Below are 21,161 nucleotides of genomic sequence, written 5' to 3'. Positions count from 1 at the left end.
CTTGTTCACTGCACTTCTAAACTGATTTCACTAGTAGCTGAAGGGCTGCAAAGTTAGCTTTTTGTTGTTGACTGGCTTAAAAGCCACCAGTAAATTATCAAATATTATTAGATACATAGTTATCTTGGATTAAAATGTTCCAGCCACCTGCACGCAGCATCTAACTTGTGCTATTTTGACCCCTGCGTCTAGAAGATGGGACTTATTACTGCACTCCTGTGTGAGGTTCATTCACCTCATACTCACAGCTTAATGCATGTTGATCTGCATAGATAAACAGACTGTCGGGCCAATTCATGTTGAACACCGTCTGTTGGATTTCACCCGTTGAAACAGCTGTGTTCAGGTAAAAGTGCCCTAAATAGAGTGTTTGTGCACATGTGTGGTTAACGCCCACCTAACATGCTAACGGTTCTTCGAGCTCCAGGTGTTTCCTCTGCACACGTGAAGAAACAAACAGCTGCAGCCAGCTTGTTTAGCATGAACAAAGTGATGTGTGACTGCCTTTGTGAATGAATTCAGTCCTCGATCGATCAATCAAACTTCAGCCAAACTCCAGCCTTTTTAAACTAAGAATACACAACTGGTTTTAGAGACTAATGCACACCAATTGCAACAACTCCCCTCTAATTATAGTACCATCAACCACATGTTATGTGTGCTGGCAGATCAATGATTCAAGCAAGAGTCGACGCTTTGCACCAGACAGGCCATCAGCCTATATTGGCTTCAAGTGAGCCATTTATTGAAATACATTAAAGATGCACATGCTCATCGTTCGCTCCCTTCTTTATAAAATCTAACTAGCAGTTTCCTTCTGTGATTCTGGGCAGGAGGAAGTGTTGCAGAGGTAAAGCATTTGGTCCAGTCTGAAAGGGATGTAGTCTAATACTGCATGGATCAACAGAGCACATTAGGCTGCACAGAAGAAAAGTCATGGCTTCTGACACAATTCAGTAATCATCACTTCAAGCAGCCGGCCCTCATTGAAGGCAGCCATAATTTCTTTCTATTTTATCCCATGCACTTCAGTTTTTCAATGTCTTGTTTAATATAAAGAAATACAGTTTATCTATTGCACTTATGGCACGTGGCATGAATGACTCAGATTGGTTTAAGACATGTCAACAATGGTGGCGATCATGGTGATGAAGGTTGCACTTCACTGACTTCTCCACCAGGGGTCAATTGTTGACTGCTCTTGTTGTCATGCCTAAAAACTGGTGACACGTTGATGAACGTCTAAGACAGATATTCAACTAAATACCAAGAAGACACTAATGAAAATACTGGAGATTAAAGATTTAGCATCATCACAGTTGACATGATTTAAAAAAGTGGAATATCTGAAAGTCAGTCCCTCTGACATTCATACATCATAATTCTACAGTTGGCGTCCAGGAGAGACGTGATTACATGCTTCAGACACGTGTGACTAAAAATCAACCGTAACCTTTCCATCAGTGGAGGAGAGCGCGCCGATATTTCTGTCTGCTCTGACTATTTTATTTGTGGCAAAAGCAGCATGACGCACCGGGTTCTGAACCGAGCCCAGGACAGGCTGAACCAATTACTCGGGCCTTGACAACGTGTCCAACAGCAACAGCCGGGCTAAAAAAAAAAAAAAAATTCCAGCCTGAGAAGGAAAAAAAAAAAAACCTGAATGTCCATTGGCTGTGATAACTATAATTTCCTGTCAAAGGCTCCAAAATTCACCAGTGATGTTCTTCACAGCTGTTTGTGGCAAAAGTAAACACTGTGAAACTCAGTTTTTCTCAGTTTGACTCTGATTTTTTTTCCCCGCGGCTGCACAGTGTGTGTCATGACGCAGAGATGCCTTTGGGGAACATTTGTATATGAAATGTCACTTGTGTTTCTCTCGAAGGCCACAAAAACAATTAAAAGCTCTGCCGAAGAATAAACAGAACAAAAAAAATGGGACACTGAAGGGAACGAGTTTTCATGTTACCATATATGCACCGGGTACTGTCGGTACATGTTGCAAAATCTAGAGAACACATCTGCCTGAGTGGTGATGGGATGCAGAGATACAGATGGGGAGAAGGAATGATAAGTGGGAAGAGGTAAAAGGGCCTGAAAGAGGGGTGGACCCAGCTGAGAGATGTATGTGGACGGACCGAAAAATGTTTCACTTTGAAACAAACTCAGCGGCAGTGAAAGACTGACGGGTTGTTTCCATCCTGGAGGAGAGAACTGGGAGACCTTTTTTTTTTTTTTGCCCGTGAAGAGATGGGAAGATGTTTTTAATCTCGGGGCTGAATCATCCGGCAGACAAGAAGATGCTCCTCTCCAGCTCTGGTAATGAGAAACAAAAATGTTTGCTTCATTGTGCGTGTTGAGAGAGAGAGAGAGAATAAGTTAGAGATAATAGGGCTATTGTGGCCGCTTACAATCATGGTTGCACAGCCTGACATGACCCAGTTATTTCTCACTGACCGTGCACAGTGTGTGAGGGAGTTCACACGGTTCTGTGATCCTTTTTGCCCATTTGTATCTGAAATCAGACAGAGCAGGTGGAAGTCATCTGATTCAGAGAGAGAGTCTGTGAGTGGACACTTGTTAATGTGTGTGTGTGTGAGAGATCAGGCTGCCTCTGGGGCTCATGCGGCTAGTAATGTACTTTTGTTGGAATTACAGGCTGATGGAGTACTTCCCCGACACGAGCGTGAGGTGCACATGTGCCTGAGTGAGTATATTTCCAGTAACGTGTGTGAAAGGAAGAAAACAGGTAAAATCTACTTGAGACTGGACAGAAGTTGCAAAAGGAAACTGCACATCTGTGTGGTGGGAGAGTCAAAGGAAAGGTTTTGGGGAATTTCAGCAGCTTCCTGTTGTTCTTTTTTTTCGTTCTTGGGGTCGTGCCTCATTGGAGCAGCATTTGGCCGGTCACATGATGTGAGCTGGTGCTTTCTGTGCTGTGCGATGGCCGATGAGATGTATAAGAACGTGGGTGATTCATCGGGTGACTAAAAATGGCATTCAAGCGTGCATGGGTTGATTTGTGTAACAGACAATGTTGACTGTGTTCTGCCAAAATGTACCTGCAACTGTCTGAGTGCTCGCAGATGATGCTAATCTGCACCAAGCATCTGTGAATCAGTCTTTTGTCACACTCATGCAGCATTCCTGCCACATCAACCACTCTAATGGTTGCGTCTCAGGTCGAGGTGAGGGCAAAGGTCATGTTTGGGCCCGTCACACTTCGCAGGAGAAGCAGTGTTCGCGCACAGGAAGCGCTGGTTCAACACCTGAGTTCGGACGAAGGTGAAAAGCTGCTTCTCATCCGACCCCCTCGTGAACCCTCCTACCTTTCCGCCTCCCGAGCATTTTGTACATGATTGCACTTTCGCATTCATCCACCTGTCTGCTCTCACGCCGGGGTCCAGCCGTCCTGCGGAGATCTGCAGACATCTGCTCCGCATGCCAGGTTAGACGGAACAGAGTGTTTCTACAGGGAGCACACACTGTTCAATCCGAAACCCATCCAACAGACGTGATTCACAATTCACCAGCTGACAAATCTTCCAGTGGTGGAGAACTTTTATCCTCCGCCCACAGTGCTCACAACCCGTTTGACTGCCGAAGCGTCTCTCGCATTAGAGATCCAAAGACTAATCAACTGCCAAGTTATCAAGGCAATAACATTCCGAGTCCATTATGTCGCTACCAAGTGCTGAAACTAACCTATTGACAAGTGAAAACTAGAAAAACACAAATGTGAACTCACATTCATGTACACTCACTGCCCACATTCACTCATACATACAGAGGTAGACCATTATATAGACATTGTAAACAGATGTGCATGTGTACAGCCATAGTACGGCCAAGTAATCACCATCAGAAGGAAAACAAACATTAATATTGATCATTAAATGCATAATTTAACTACGAGTTAAACTGTTGGGACCAAAGGCCAAATCAAAAACCTTCTTTTAATAGCCTGAGTGGTCTCAGCTGATTAAAGAACACATCCTCTCGTTATGTTAAATAACAACCTTTTCAATTCTTCAATAATGTCGAAAGTCACAAAATGCTACCTGTATCTGCTGTGACACAACAAAAGAAATGCCAGTATGCTGAATTGTGCGCTTTGTAAACCAGATATTGGGGCGGGAAAAAAATCGAACACTGATATTTTTAAGCAAATGACACGATATCAGAATCACAACAACATTGTAGGTTGGAATAGTGGTGCTTTCTGCAAACAACACAAAGAGTTGTGCGTTCGTGAAGGCAAGTGTTGGGACGAGTGCAACAGGTCGGTCGCTCAAAAAAGGTACGTCACGTTTCTGTTGTGCGGCCTTTAAAACCTGGAAAACACGTATAGGGGTGGTGAAAAAAAATCGATTATTGATTAATCGCGATTATAACATTGACGATTATGATTCGATTATTAAATTTCCAAACATCAATTAAAGTTTTTTTTTTTTTTTAAATAGTAATACAAACTGGAGTCCTCCTCTTACTGGCTTCCGCTACATGGTCCACAGTCTGGAGCCAAGATATGTTATTCCATCCCGGAGCTTTTTCACACTTAAATCGATTCCAAATCTTTACAAGAAGACAAACCTTTCCGTGCAAGTGTCCCTCAACTCTGCTCACAGGGTAGCAATAACCTGCCATGCCTGGACATCCAGAGCTACAGTCTCATATGTGACCGTTACAGCTCATTATGTCAGCAGTTAATGGAAGCTAATGTCCTACGTACTTCAGACGAAAGCTATGGATGATAGCCACACAAGCGCAAATATGTGTGAGTTTCTCAAAGCAATGGCAGACGAGTGGGGAATAGAGAAACACGCCCTGGTTCTCGTCACCGACAATGCTTCTAACATGAGTCCGGCTGCTGAGCTTGGCAACTTTCTTTTAACAGTGAAACACTACATTTAAAACAAATTAAAAAATAATAATTTTGATATTACAGTTACACTATACAATATTGAAGGTGCTGTGAGGTGTTACTCAAAAGATAAGTAAAATAATTCAGCAGCTGACTGATGTTAAATGGAAGATCAATAATCGTTAATAATTGAAAATCGATAATCGATAATCGTTAATAATCGAAAATCGATTTGTAATCGAATCGAATCAGGAAATTGGGCCGATTAACCACCCCCAGTATACAATGGTTGCTGAACGCTCTTTAAACGGTGCTGGAGTCATCTAAAGGACGTTCAGCACTTCTCACCCCCTCCAGCTGTACCTTCCACATCATCACCGAGAGGACAACTTGACTCACAAAGTCGGCCCTCTCTGCAGACTTTGCTGTTCTCGAGTCCATCTGGTTACTTAGCTGCCTCTGTTTGTTTGTTTTCATTTTCCTCAGTGACTCATCATCTGCTTCATTTCCTCCATCTCCTCCCTGGCCCCCCGACCATGGGAAAAGCCTTGAGAGATCAATAGTGGAGGGTTTCTTCTCTCCCACTCTCTCTGCACTGTGGGCCAGATCGTTCCCGAGGGACGTCTGAAACGATGGCTCGCATGTGTTTCTCCCTCTTCCTGTGGAGCGTCCTCCGTTCCCGTCACCACTGATGTATCGAGCACAGTGGGCGCGTTATATTCCGCCGTGTTATGTCATATAATCGTGGTTTTGAAAGCAGTTTCCCAGAGTGGAAATACCCCTCTCCACAGTTTGTTACATCAGTGGCACATAGCTCAGAGCAGGAAGTTCCACCTCCACCTCCTACTCCTACACCACCTTTTTATTTCCTCCCAGGATCAGACTGTTAACACCTGCTCTGCTTTAATACACAATGCTGCAAGCCTCCCTCTGATCATCTGGTGCAGTCCATCTGAGTTTTAAATCAATGGGAACCCTGTAAGACTCTCTGAGGAGGTTCTGAACTTTGACTCAAGTCCTCTGCTGACAGGGTTTATTTGCAAAAAAAAGAGAAAAGAAAGGCGTCCTCAAGAAGAAGAGAGCACAATTTTGGAGGGCAGGACCGATGCCGGGTTCCCCCCTCTGCTGCGATGTAACTCTGCACCGGGGATGGGGAGGAGAAGGGGTTGGGAGGAGGGAAATAGCAGAGGAGCCCAGCGAGTGAATGAAAAAAGGCTAGGAGCAAGACATAAACAACCATGTGGACACTGCTCTATGGATTAACAAACCTTAGACAAGCTCACGGATGTAGCTGCCGCCTGGACTCTGTGAGAGTAGAGAAATGGTAAGAGGCTGCACGTCTGTCGGTGAAGTGGGAAAACTGCTGCATGCGTTTGCAAATTACTTTACAAAATAACCCTTTTTTTGTCGTTTTGTATGTAGTGTGTCTTTTATTTTATTTATCATTTTAAATCTGGATTTTTCCGTGTCTTTTCTGTCTTGTCGGCGCTCACCCTCGGCAGATTTCTCTTTAAAAGTCTGAGCCCAGACTGTGCGGCTGGTGGTGTCTATTTTCAGAAGCTCATGGCAACTCTGAAGGGCATAACTGCCCCCATAATGACAGGTTACAGTGGAAGGCCCTGCATTTGCGAGCTTTAAAACTATTCTCCGGCCTGGGTGTGTACGCTAAATCACTGAGGCTTGTGGGAGCAGGGAGCATGTGTGTGTGCATATGTGTGTGTGTGTGTGTGTGTGTGTGTATATGTGTGTGTGAGTCAGACAGCCAGAGACACATTACCCTGCCCACTCTCCCGTCCTGTGTCTGAGTGCGTGGCTCAAAGAGGGCCCAGTGTTGACAGGCAGTGGGCTGACAGCGGAGGCGTGAGGGGTCCAGTGTCAGAGCCGAAACAGAGGGGACGCTCTGTTCTCCGTCGTGTCACCGGGTCCTCGGCGATGCACACACTGGACGGGATTGTCAGATACGTGTGTGGTTTCACCCAGTCTGGAGTGACATCAGACGTGGAGAGAACGGCCTGTTGTCTCAGCCGGGTGGGGGGTAAAACTCAGCTGTGGAGGTTTTTGGGGCTTTTTTTGGCACAAATTTTGAATGACCAGTGATGTCAGTGAGAGTGACAAAGAGCTCAGGCTGTTATTTATGACGCAACGGTCATGTGTCGCTGTGTGACGTGGTCATGGTCAACAGGTGTCATTGATGAGGATGGAGATGATCATATGCTATCTGCTGCAAAGTCACCGCATCTCAACCCAATTGATCACATATCAGAATCAGTCTCACTCGCCCAGTATTTGTGCAACTATAGAGAATTCGTCCCCAGTTTTTGATTAATCTCAGTTTACTTGGAATTCGACCGATACCAATTATAAGTAATAACTAACTACAATTTACTAAAGTATTGTATTTGAAGGTGTTATTGATAACATTTAACCAATAAAATCAGCACTCCATCTCCTCTTCTGCTACATTTACATTATAACACTGCTGTTGTTCAACAACCTGCCCCCCTCAAGTGGCTGCTAATGCTAGCTAACATTAGGTAGGACACGTTAGGTAAGGTTAGTTAAAAAACATTAGCTAACATTGCTAACGTTAGTGATGCTGACACCAGCTAGCCAACATTAGGGCAGTTCAGTATGCTCGCTGTAGAACTCTGCCATTCTAAAGGTTTTTTTCCCACAAATTAGCAGCTATACCAAGACTGTTGATTGCAGACGAAACACAACAAACTTATGATACAAACCACGTTATACCATTGGCTGAAAAACCTCGCTGGAAACTGAAACCAACAGTCCTAAATTTTACACAGAGAAAAACAAAACAATCATTTTGGACCTGACGAACATTTAAAAATTGTTGAATCACTTCCATAATTATGTTTTTGAAGGAAATTAGATAGTTTTATTCTTTGTTTTTCACTTTTCTACAAACTTTGTAGATATATTATTTATAAAAAAAAAACAAAGGCGACCCAGTAGCTTAGCTAGTGCAGCGTGTGTTTCCTGTACAGAGTCTGTGTCCTCAAATGCAGCCTAGGTTTTTATGAATCCGAGCTCTTTGCTGCATGTCGCCCCCCTTTTCCTGTCTCCCTTTCCAGCCGTCCTATCTAATAATACAAACAAATAAATAAATAAATAATAAATAAAACTGAACAAATAACTTTAATAGCAGTAAAAAACAGAGGGGTAAATACTGGAAAGTAGCATGTGCGAAGAAAGTAGGTGTATCAAGTTGCACCCTAAATGGGTTGATGGAATATGCACAGCATATGCTTTATATACGTTAGAAATAAGGTGTTAATCCCTCCAGCAGAGTGTCAGAATATGTAAAAGCCATTGAACCTATCAGACGCTTTATGTCAGTAGCCATCTATTTGTTGGTCATATCTGGATGATGCCAGATAATTTAAGTCTCCCTTCAGTCACACTTGTGTTTTTTCTTGCCGTCCTACAGTTGAATGTTTGAGCTATCTAAGGAGAAGGAGGATTTTGATGTGGTAAATATACTTTGACCTGCACACATTTGATTTTTTTTTTCATGTATGTTGTAACACAGGCGTGAAGGGGGATTTTTAAATAAAGATATCTACTTTGAAACATACAACTCAAGGGTCAAACATGACAGTAATTTACGTCTGGTCTGTGGTAGACACAACATACACCAGATAATAGATGGTCTGTGTCTATTTGGGTTTTGCCTGGAATGCTGAGCTGATACTAAACTGCTGCCAGGACAGGCAGCTTATGTGGGAGATAGTGAAAGAGGCGGATGCCAGCTTTTTAGCAGGAAAATATGGTGAGTCATCTGCGCTGCTTATGCGCCTGTGTGTGATTGTCTGAGGTCTGTCTGGTGCTCATGGGTTTGTTGTTTCCCTCTCGTCTGATGTGAGCGCCGATGAGCACGCAGCTGGATCTAATCTACAGCATCTGTCTGCAAACACGGAGAGTGTGTGTCTGTGTGTGTTTGCCCTCGTAAGATCCCCCTATGAGTCACAGTGACTCATCGTGGTCCGAGGGGAGCAGTGGTCTGAACCCCTGATGTGTGCGACACCTGCAGAGCTCACTCACACCTTCTCCCTCTTCTTCTGCGATGACAAATGCTTGTTGTCAGATTTGTACAAATCAGTCATCTTCCTTAGATTGAGGCATAAATCGATGCCAGCTCTCTTATGGATCGTTTTGTCTCCGCGGTTCTGCAGAGACAATTACCCAGTATAATGGTTTGGTCACATGGGCTTATAAGTGGGGCAGAAGGTTTCTAAGGAAAGCACTGTTCTCATTGTAGTACAACTGTAGTAGCAGTATTCCCAGCGCTCCCATTCATGCCCTGCTGCTCACTCTCTCTCTCTCTCTTTCTCTCCCTCTCTCTGTATGCATGTGTGTTTGCCTCAGGATCTTCATGTGTCAGATAATTCTGACGGTCCAGCCGACATGGAGCGCATGAGCAGGAATAAAGTGGAACATGGGCGGCAGACGCACCAGGTCTTACAGGTGAGTCATTTCTTCCTTCAGGTCCAGGGGGCTGTTTACTGCTGATATAAACTGGGATGTTAATTCACGTGTTACTGACTTTATTACTGTTACCATCTGTGTTACCCAACTTTTTTGTAAGAACTCAGGATTATTGTTCTTTTTATCTGTCTCAATGATATGGACCCCCATTGTTAGATTCTTCCTTATCTAACATTTGGTTTTTAATCAAAACGTTGAACGAACATTAAAATCATGGCATGTTCAGTCCTCCAGATGCAGACAAACATCTGGAAATTACAGGGGGCTATTTTAACGATCGTGGAATGCAGCTGGTGAAAAGCAACTTTATTTACTCGCGCATGTTCAACATCCTAGCACCTCGTATACTGCTGTAATAGAATCGATAATTTCCTAACAAGCCTCGGATGAGTTTGAATCAATTGCAGTCTGTCAGCTGGACTTCCTGTTTGAGCATTTTAATATCTATGCTTTGGAGTTTATCTCTTCACACATGTAGTTAAAACTCCATACAGAACTGAAATTCACAGACTTTCAGGAGTGTGACTTCATAGTCTTAGTAACTCAACAGTCTCAGGATCATGTAATCATGTTTTCCAATGTATTTATCTTTTTGACAGAGCACTCCTTTAGACCTGATTGAGACAGGCAAGTCCCTGAAAGTCCAGGCAGAGCGCCCCCACCTGGTTAGTCTGGGAAGTGGACGCTTGAGCACAGCCATCACCTTGCTGCCCCTGTCTGAAGGTGAAGACCTGTGTGTGTTTGTGTGTGTGTGTGTGTCTGTCCTTGTACGTTCTACATTGTGAGGACTGGAACCACAAGTTTTGAATCAACAGAGTGAGGACATTTTGGAAAGTGAGGACATTTTATCCAGTCCTCACAACTTCAAAGGGCTTTTTTCTAATTTTAGACTCGGTTTAAGGGTCAGGTTTAAGTTAGGTATAGGTTAGGGTTAAGAAACAGCATTCAGTTGTGGTGGTTAAGGACAGGGTATGGGCCTGATTAACATCTTGTTAAATGTGCAGTCTTATGCCTTATCACGGTGCACCATTTATTTTAACTCTAAAGCTACTTTAAGTGACATTTGTTGTTGATAGCAACAACAAAATAGACCATATTCACACAGCGGCCATTTTCCCCTGATGTCACACTTGGGGTAGGAAGCTTGAACCCTGGGATTATTTTAGCTGCTGTGTTGTGCTGGTAAGTTCTATGTATGTAGAGAATCCTGGTTGACAGGCAACTAAAAAGACATTAACCAAAGACGAAACAAAGACAAAATCCAGAGGGATCTATGCCATATTTGAAGCTATATATATATACAAATCTATATATATAGATAGATATATATTGATATATATATATATATATATATATAATATAATTTATTTGTTACCTAATAGCTAAAGCTAGACAACGGCTAACTTCCCAGATAACATTACCGTTTTATTACATCCACAGACTCGTATTCCCAGGCTTAAATAAATGTGAACAAGGCAGGCTATGCACTGATATTTTCAAATTAAATTAAGCTTTTCTTTTTTTTTTTTTTTAAAGATTTTTTCTGGCATAGACACCTTTATTAAGCATTAGACAGATAGGAAATATGGGAGAGAGAGGGGGATGTGACATGCAGCAAAGGACCTCCGGCCGGAATCGAACCAGGGTCAGCTGCGTATGTGGCATGCGCTCTAACCACTCAACCACCTGTGCGCCTAAATTAAGCTTTTCTTATCATATTGTGTAACACTATCAAAGAGCAGGGTTCAATGCTAACGCTAGCTGTTGTTTAAGGAAGTTATCATGAGATATGCTGTTGTACCTTGAAATATGGCCCAAGATTTTCACTATCTATAGAGTGAAACACTGCGAAATTACGCTAACAGCAACAATCACTTCCAGGTAGAACACCAGTAGTCAGTTTGCATTGTGGACATAAGTGACATCAGCAAACTACTACTACTGTGCTTGCTTTATGTACTTAATTGCTTGGCTAACTTCTTTAATATATACCCAGCAGCAACATCTCAGACTAACTGCTAGTTTGTGTAAACTCAAGCTGTCTTTTTGTTTAGTCTGTGGCCCAACATTTAAATTAAGTGTCCAACCTAACGTTAGTGTATTTATAAATGTTATTAATGTGTTTAAGATGAATTAAACGTTTAAACTTTGAAATAACACCATGAAAAAAAGAAAGTTTAGTAGTATGTAACCTAATGCTTAATGAAGGGGTTTACTACTAGAAATTATTGTAAACAAACATAGTAATTTGGTCTATTGTTTGTATATATAGACACTCCCATAAGCCAATTATTCAAAATATGTCAGTTGTTCTGTAATAAGAAAGAAGCACAACTTGTCAGGAGCAACAAATTGACAGACACCGATGACACTAACCATGTTGTTACTCATTCGGCGCCACAGTTGCCTTGTCTGTGATTTTCTTGCACCATTTGTCTTTCACCGAGCCCAGACACCACAGAGGATGAGAGAGGGTGTGACAGTAGGGCCCCAGAGAAAAGCCTTCTGGGAGTCTTCTTTGTGCTCCATCTCCTCTGTGCTATCACATAAGAATTAATCGTGCATGAGTGTTTGTGTTGAGTTAAATCTCTTGCCCTCAGACAGCAATATAAATATAACGGATTATCAAATTACGACGCGTTTAATAGGAGATGACTATATTAATTGCCTCTGTCAACATCGCTTGAGACTCACACCTGTTGTTTAGCATTCAGTCGCATGCTTACTCCGTTTGCGACTCCGCCCATGTGACCTTGACCTCTGGGATGACACCCGTCACCTCTGGCCCTTAAACCGCAGCCTAAGAATACTTCACCAAAGTATTCACACGTGAATCTCCTGTAACGAGCACTGAGAAAATGTTTTCTCTTGTTGCAGGGAGAACCACGCTGGGCAGCGGCGAGACAGACATCCCTCTGCAAGGCCACGGCATCGCAGCTCAGCACTGCTACATTGAAAACAAAGCAGGCAGCATCACCTTGTACCCATGTGGAAACCAGTGCTCTGTGGATGGACTTCCCATCACCAAATCCCATCGCCTTACACAAGGTACAGTTGTTGACCTGAAAGCTTATTATTTCAAATAACTTGTATGATATTTGCCAAAGTCAGTCTGTCAGATTGTTGGTCGACCACTTTCGTCCAAACTGAAATATCTCAACAACAATTTCAGTGGATAGCCAGCAGATGAATCCTTATGAATCTGGTTGCAAACAGTTTTATCTAGTGCCATCAGCAGGTCAACGTTTTCTCACTGGCACAAAATTTGGTACCTTTGTTTTTTTTCGCCCCCACACCTCAAACATCCTGAACACACCACGGTTACAGTACACAGTCAGAAACAAAGGTAGGCTGAAGTTATGTGTTTATATAATGTGGTAATTATATAGATAGAATTACTTTAATGATCCCAGACTGGGAAATTAATTTTAAATTATGCAATATTAGCTGAGGTTGTGTTAGCATTCCATTAACATAAGATTAGCTAAACCTTACTCTGTCATTAGCTAACTTACATTTTTGCATATGTCTCTGTTGACATCTGCATTTGTCTTTTGCACGTACTTTATACATCTCTATACATGATGATTAGCGATTGACAGATGAAAAAAATGACCCCTGACAGAGACAGATAATGACAGCTAGTAGGCCCACGCTACCCTCTAGAAATGGTGGCACCATTACAGAATGCCATAGAATGTACCCCTAACACTTTCCCCTTTGCAAGTTTTAATTGGAAAATGTTAGCATGCCAAAACAATCAATCTAAAACGGTGATCATTGTAAACATTACACTTGCCAGGCCTCAGCATGTTAGTATAGTCAGTGTTAGCCTGTTAGCATGTCGACATTACAATTTAGCCCAAAGTACTGTTGTACATTGATGAGACACTGGCATGACTATAGGCTCTCAGTCTTGTTTATCTCCCTCTTATCTTTGAAATCACATGTATGTACATTCAGACAAATCATTAAAAATGGTTAATGTAGACACACACACATAGACTGGCTTCTGCTTATTATTGGGCTGACTGGAGGCAAAGTGGACTTTACATAACAATGACACGGTCAAAATAGTCCCATGTCCTTCCAGTAACAAACATGCTTGCCATAAAATAGGCATAACAGTCCCGCCCCCCTCAGTCCCCTGTCCATGGGATCCATGCCAGCAGCAGCTACACCAGAATGTCATTTGAAGCCTGGTGATCAGCCAGCGTGTGTGGAGGCAGCAGCTGCCGAACAAGAATACTTCAGGCTATGCTTCATTCAAAGGACATGTCATGAAATCCTGATTAAAACCGCTCAGGAATGTAGGAAACGGCTTCATCTGTATCACAAGGAACAATGCTGCAGCCACACGGACCTTCGACTTTGTCTTGAAGGATGAAATAAACATTAAACTCCCTGTGGAATATCCGTTACTGGAAACAAAACTTCAGGGAAACATAGCAGGCATTCTCGAAAGCCCCTGGAAATGCAGGGAAAGGAGGAGTTGATTTCACTCACTGTTTGATTGCACGTGAGTTAAAGTCGGTTTATTTATGTCAATTTATACACTCCCTGTTGTTTAGGAGGACTAGGACATAACAATCACAAATAACTAACAGTAGGTATGTTGAGCTGAAATGTCGATTACATTCATGGCATGTTAAAACAAATCTCTCCAAGACATTGAAAGAGAGCTTTGGGGTCCCATTTTAACCAGAATTAGTTGAATGGTTGAAGTAACTGAGAGTAACTAATGCTGAAATATGAACAAAACAACACTAAATAACCACTAATTTAATATCAGAATCATTCATGGCGTTGCTAAGACTTTGCCTCTGAGAATGCTGACTAACACATCACTGACAGCCTCCTACCCCACACTGTCTTGTCTCCTGGCAGGGTGCATGCTGTGTTTTGGCCAGTCTGCCTTTTTTCGCTTCAACCACCCAGAGGAGGCCCTGCGGATGAAGAGCATGCTGCCTGGAGGAGTGAGCACCTCAAGAACTCATCCTACTGGTAACGACCCCGCTTCGATAATGATATAACTCTCCAGATTGGAACAATTGCTGTGATCCAGCCGTTGTGAAAATCACACGGTTTGTGTTTCAGACAGTTAGAAAGGACACAGACAAAAAGATGCTGAGTGGTGACTGTGTGCACGAAGGTTTTACTGTTTCCTCAGAAGCTATTCTGGGCAGAGCAAATGCTTTGAGCTGAGAGGTATTTATTCACAGTTGGACTCTCCATTCCTTAGTGTAAATATCAAGATGCTGCAAAAGTTCCCGACCAAGGATCGTACATCTGCAAGAGAGAATTACAAGACTTTGGCCTCTGGGTAGGATGACATGTTGTGATCAAGCTGTACATGATTAGTTGATTAGAATATCTATGCTTTTAGGGCTTATGTTCGAGCAAATGGACACTGAGATGTAGTAAACTTGATAAAAGATAACTGTGAAACACTTCATTGGTTTGAAATGTTGATGCAAATCTCAGAAGTCAATGAGTTTTGAAGTTGACAGGATGTTTTTGTTTGGTTCTTCCGTGTGATTTGTGATTCTGACATTTTACTGCACAGTTGGTCCTGAAGTTTGACTCAAAGACTGGCCGTTATCTGACCGAAAGCAGAAAATAACTTGTTCGGGACTAATTATCTGTGGCCTACATTGTGATCTAGTTCATTTCAATCTGTGGTTTTTCGCTCAAGGTGTGACCCCATTGTGACACAGGACTGTTGTAATCTTTCTCTATGCAGTTACATCAAGGTGATGTTATATTATTCTGGCCCCTCGTGCTGTCGATGATATTTAGAGTCCATTCTCCTCTGACCTTACTGGTTTGGCTGTCAGAACAGTACAGTAAGAGCCGCCACACCCTGCCCAGTGTGTATGGCCCACTCTTTCCTGACCAGCCCCTGATTTCATCAGCCCCGAATGAGGTACACGGCTGCAGCTTTTATATTTAGCAGCTCCAGATCCCTGTGGGATTACAGCACAACTGAGGAGCACAACATCCCTCATACAGGAGACATTTATCACTATTTACAGGGAGCCACAGAGACACTCTGTGTTATGGTGTGTGTTCAACGACATGCTCAGGCATGTGTGTTTTCCCTTTTATGTCCCACAGCACTGACCTGAGGTGTGCTGGATGTCAGTAGGGCAAAGAAGACGCAAGACGGATTCCTCCCACTGTGTTTGTTTATGTTTGTTTGTGCAACTGTCTCTCCAAGCGTCTGCTTCCTTTATTCAGCAGGAATGCTCATGCACAAGTGTTTCTGTCTCTCTCCGCAGACTCCCACAGTGTCCTCAACGGGAATCATCAGTCCTTTCCGAGCAACGGAGACTCCAGATCCAACAACCTAGCAAAGAACCTCCAGGACTCTTTGGTTCTGAAGGTCTCATCATCGTCAGGATCGGGTAAACAGCCCTCTCCGACAAGTATGCTCAATGGGAGAAATGGCTCCATGAAAGAGGAATCCATTTATGAAAACAGCAGCTGCTTTCTGAGCCATAACCTTGGCAACAAAACCCCTCCAGTACCCGCAAGGTCTGCTCATAACAACCACACTCCCGTCCCCCATCCAAGGGCCTCGCTCTCTGTGGCCTCGAGTGGTACCAGTGGTAGTCAGAGGGCCCAGGAGAGCCCAAAGATTGTTAGGAGTGCAAGAGGTGAGGCCACATCAAGGTCAGGACAGGGCACAGACAACTCTAGTCGCAAACCATCATCTGTCAGATTCTCCCCAACGGCTCCACCCAGTCCTCGCACAAGAGGCTCCTCCCTGCAGAAGAGATCCCCCAGTCCAATGAGAGATCAGCCCCTGTCTCACCCAGAGGTCCCTCAAAGACTCAGGACTCCAGAGCCAACTGGGTCCACCAAAGAACGTCTTCCTGTCAGCCCTTACATGTCCCACAGAGGGACTCCAGGATCGCAGGGCTCCACTGCCAAACCAGTCCCCGACAGCCCGCAGGGCCCCCGTAAACTTATAGGTCCTTCCAAAGCAGAAGCCATGAGGGCACTGTATGCCCAAAGTCCATCTTCAATCTCTGGGCTAGAGAAGGAGTCTGGAGGCAGGCACAACCAGAGGCCTGGTTGTGGCATCAAGTCAGGCCTGGGTTCTCGGTCTGCTTCGTCACCTCTTGCCAGCCCTCATAGCCAAAGAAAGACCCCCTGCATGAGCATGAGCGGATCTTCCAGCAAGGAGCAGAGTCTTGTGAAACCATACACCCGGGAACGCAAGAACAGCATCTCTGAGATCAACGACAATGAGGACGAGTTGTTGGAATACCACCGCTGGCAGAGAGAGGAGAGGCTGCGTGAGCAGGAAATGGAGAAACTGGTGAGTGATCACGAAGAAAACATTTGCTGCTCTGGTTTTGACTTTTTGTTTAGACTGTATCCTGTTTATGCAAGGATGGAATTTGTATACGTTTTAAATCTGCAATAATCTATTAGGAGCAAAACATCAAAACAAGCTGACAGGTGCAGAGCCACAGAAATATCAGGACGTATATATATTGTTAATTGTAGCACAAAACATCGTAAATGTTTCTTAAACATCCAGCACACACGGAGCAACATTAGCATTCATCTGGAGTCATGTTTTTGGTGACCTGACGACTGTAAGTCCACGTTTACTCCATCTCCACCACATCTGGAAAAATAACTCTAAATTTACCCTGCTAGATGTGCAATCATGTTCACCACCGACTTGGTGGTGGGAGACAGGAGGAACAGCTAGCCGAGCTTTGTCTGAAGATATATATATATACTTTTTCCTTTATGCTAAGCGACATCTCCTTTTGCTTAAAGTGAAATATAATCATTTTCACACAAATCGAAGAAGCCAGAAATGTGTTTATAATGAGCTGGGAGGTTTTAGTTTTGGACTGAGTCAAGCTAGCTTTTAGTCTTCATACTTGACTAAGCTAATCATCTCCTCAAGTGTAAATATTTTATTTTTAAACACAGATTAAACAAATTTAAGCAACAACATGATAATAATCAGTGCTCTTTAGAGGTTCTGCTAGGCAGATGTTTTAGCTTTAGATGGAGACAGGCTAGCTCTTTTCCCTTGTTTCTAGTCTTTCACGCTAAGATAAGCTAATTGTTTCCTTTAGCTTCATACTTAAGTGTATATTGTGATGTTTTTATATGGATTAAACAGATTTTTATTGAGAAACAACATCACTTGTGCGCTTTAGAGGTACCGGTAGGGAGACTTTTTTAACCTTTGTAGAGACACAGCTCTCTCTGTTTCTATTGTTTATGCTATGCTAAGCTAATCATCTCCTAAAACTTCAAATTGAACACAACACAAACTGAACAAGTTATAAACAATAAATTAAATAGCGTAACTTTAGATTTCCTTCTCATTTTTGTTTTAGCTTTGGATAGTGCCAGGCTAATTGTGTCCCCCCTCTTAAGTCTTTACACTAGGCCAAGCTAAGCTAAACATTTCTTTGCTGCAGCGTCATATTAATGTACAGACGTGAGACTGGTATTAAACTCTCTACAAAAAGAAAAAAACAAATGCCGAACTATAATAAACTGTAAAAAAAAACCCTATTCATTATTTCACATTTAAACACAGGTCGTCTTTAGGTTTATTTGTGTAGTTAGCTAGTTGGTTAGTAAGGAACACAATGTGAAAAAGTATCTTTGGCTTCACCCTACGGATTTAAAAATGACACAGGACAAACACTACAGGGTCTATAAACACCATCATTTTAAAGGACGTGAGTACAGTTGAGGGGGGAGAAGGCGCTGAGGCTGTTGGCACGGCAGACGCCATGTCTGCATTCAGATATCTTGTCTAAATCTCCTGGCACACAGCCACCAGCTCATCTCCCCAGAGCATTACTGGCACCGTCAGCCCATGTGGCCCGAGTGACACGGGGTGAACATTCCTCCACATGTCTTGAGGTCCAGAGCAGAGGGCGCGGCTGGTTATTGCTCAACACTATATTTATCAAAAGGACGAGTGGCTTTTACTTTCAGGGCTGCCTCTGCTTGACGGACACGGTTCTTTCTTATTGGTACCCAGACACGATCATATAGACAGCATACTTGTTATCCATCCTCAGTCCACACCCTCTAGTCCCCCCACCATACTGACAGCTGAAAGGACCATAGCAGGAGGAGGGGGGGATGTATTTCCCGGCCCTCCTTGTCCACAGACTATTTCAGGAACCAAAAGGTTTCTGGTAACAAATAAGAGTTACAGACAACGTGCGTCTGAGTCGGACTGCTGTGGATACAGTATGTGCGTGCTTTTTGAAGACGATGTACGCCTCAACATGTACGTGAACGGATGAGAAATTGAGAGATATGTTCAGCGTCGGCTGAGGAGTTTTAGGTTTTCCAGTGATTTCTGGCTGTGTCGTGCTTCTGTGCTGTAGCTTTTACTCTGCAAATATTGGATGATGATGATGAGGGTTTTTTTTTGCTTGTGTTTATACAGTAAAATATGTCAATACACATAGCAAAACACACATACTGAATATAGGTAATCATGTTGTGTGAAAATCAATGACCACAGTAGCTGTCTCCTCATCTAACTCTACGTAAGGTAGCAGATAAGCACATTTTCCTAAATGTGTCCTATTAATTTACCTTTACGACGTGTCCCGCATTATTAGTCTGGAGGCTCCACCATGTTGACTAACAGCACATATAAATTTCCTGTTGCATCCTGGACTAGATCCTCGACTTTTTGGTATCACAGCCTTGACAGAAGCACACAGAAATGATAAACTGCAGATCTATAGATGAGAGAGACAAAGGGAGGATTTCCTGCCAGTGAAATGAAGGCCCTACAGCTGGCACACTGCTCTCTTAGCACAGTTGGCGCACACTTTACTGAACCCAACCTACATACGTGGATATTTCTGTACTTCGAAAAGCCACGCTGCGTGCTATCGCTCATCAAAAGTAAAGGGCATAGCGTGAGCGGAAGAGGTGTAATAGAAAAGTTAATTTTAGCGTCAGTTCCAGTGGGACGAGGCCAAACTGCTGGTTTGTAACCGAGCACAAAAATGTCTATTTCTGAGCGGGTTACTACGGTAAATTTAGAGGATTTCTACTGTGATAAATGAAGCAAAAATATCTTGCAGTTAACCTTTCAGGAATATTAAGGTAGAGGAGTTTGTTTCAGTGTTACAGTGTGTTGTTTTACTATTTTCAAGTTGAAGCAAAAGTTTTAACACATTTTTAAGAAATACGTTTAATTAGCTTCTTGTGGAGAGATGATGGTAGATTTCACTCTCTACTTACAATATCTGCCTCATGTACCATACCATAATATGATATAACATGTTAATTATAGAGCTTTAGATGTGCTGACAGAGAGACTTTGTTACCCAAGCTACCTATTTCCACCTGCTTCCAGTCTCTCCAAGCTAAGCTAAGCTAAGTGGCTAATGCGTGTAGCCTTAAATGAACCAGTCAAACAGCATAAACAACTGTCAAAGGTATAATTCTTGCACTTGAAGTCAATCCTCATGATTGACTTGGTGTGTAATTTACTCCGAAATACCAGACAAAAGTGGGCTGGTGGTTGTAGAAGCAACAATACTGCTGCAAGACGCACACCAGGCACAATTGTTGCTCGTCTTGCCAGATTCCTAATTAACATTCCACATTCTGCGCTGCTTTTTTTTTGTCTAAGCATTAAAGCAAGAATCCCATTGTTTGGAGTGAGGAGACACAACAGATCAGACAGAAACTAAAACCATGTGGGTCATCAAACGAAGGCAGAACACAGAGGAACATTAAAAGCAGCTCTGCTCAGACGGTTAAAAAACCAGATGACAGCCGCTGCGAACAAATCTCAGTCACGTCTTCTTACAGTTACGACGGTCAGAATCTGCGTTCATGAGCATTTCTGATGGGTTTTACTATGAACCCCTCCTGAGAGACGAACTACATCAGCTTCGGCCCTCCTGCTATCAGGTTACAGTTGTCCTGTGCCAGTGGCTGAGCGACAGCTGCCCGCAAATGGGACAATGTCACACAAGGACGCTCAAAGCTGATTTGCAATACAATCTATAATGTGCGCTCGCGGCTTTGCTTACGTCTTCTACAGGAGCGTCACAGGCTGGAGACCATCCTCAATCTGTGTGCGGAGTATAATCACGAGGACAGCGCTGTGGAGCTGGCTGAGGCCATGAGGAGCGGGCTGCTAGGGGGCGCCGGAGGACCCGGCTCAGACGCGGGAGGGGGGCCGTCCCTTCAGAGGGCCCAGAGGGAGAACGATGAGGAGACCCAGAGAGAGGAGTCCAGCAGCACGGAGAGCACACACCAAGAGGTAATACACACATGCATGCAGACGTGCAAGTGTGTTGGATTATTTGTGATCGATGAAATCTAAATCTAATTGTATGTCTTATAACATCATATCAGTAGTGAATATTTAAAGGTTTAACCTAACAAGATTGCTCGATATATTTATTCATTATATGCTCTCATACAATATAATCTAGTCCCTGTCCTAATAGTCAGCGTTCACAAACTGGATCGTAACTGTAGTAACTTTTCACGAGATAAATCAGACATTTAATGCGATTATTATGATCGCCACCTCATCTAAAGTGTTATCTGAATCCGCCCTCAGTGTGAAGAGCTGTTTGCCGGTCAGGAGCAGGTCTATCTCGAGGAGGAGAGGAGCAGGGTCTTGGCCAGGGTTGATGACTTGAAGCACAGAGTCAGTGAACTGGAGCAGCAGTTACAAGAGACCAAACAGGAGGTCAACACACACACACACACACAAGCAGACACTCCTCATTTGTATGCTCTCTCTATT

The 21,161-nt window shown here is 43.2% G+C and overlaps 1 protein-coding gene across 10 annotated transcripts in view; it reads left to right on the top strand.

The window, feature by feature from the left end:
• The first annotated feature begins 2,165 nt into the window (after window positions 1-2,165).
• phldb1a (pleckstrin homology-like domain, family B, member 1a) overlaps window positions 2,166-21,161 on the top strand; it is a 36,396-nt gene continuing 17,400 nt past the window's right edge. For 4 of the 10 annotated variants that reach the window (XM_030437379.1, XM_030437383.1, XM_030437381.1 and 1 more), the window contains exons 1-7: window positions 8,928-9,349; window positions 9,970-10,093; window positions 12,248-12,418; window positions 14,258-14,374; window positions 15,652-16,697; window positions 20,445-20,666; window positions 20,973-21,104. In XM_030437379.1, the coding sequence (XP_030293239.1) occupies window positions 9,230-9,349; window positions 9,970-10,093; window positions 12,248-12,418; window positions 14,258-14,374; window positions 15,652-16,697; window positions 20,445-20,666; window positions 20,973-21,104 (1,932 nt within the window). In that variant the 5' untranslated portion in view covers window positions 8,928-9,229. Of the gene's footprint in view, window positions 2,320-2,454; window positions 2,566-2,658; window positions 2,708-8,925; window positions 9,350-9,969; window positions 10,094-12,247; window positions 12,419-13,551; window positions 13,890-14,257; window positions 14,375-15,651; window positions 16,698-20,444; window positions 20,667-20,972; window positions 21,105-21,161 lie in introns of those variants that run through there. The other 6 variants (XM_030437378.1, XM_030437376.1, XM_030437377.1 and 3 more) reach the window with 6 other exon arrangements.

Source organism: Sparus aurata, chromosome 13 (genome assembly GCF_900880675.1).
Source record: "Sparus aurata chromosome 13, fSpaAur1.1, whole genome shotgun sequence".
In the NCBI taxonomy this organism is placed as follows: Eukaryota; Metazoa; Chordata; class Actinopteri; order Spariformes; family Sparidae; genus Sparus; species Sparus aurata.
This window is presented reverse-complemented; position numbering and strand designations above follow the sequence as displayed.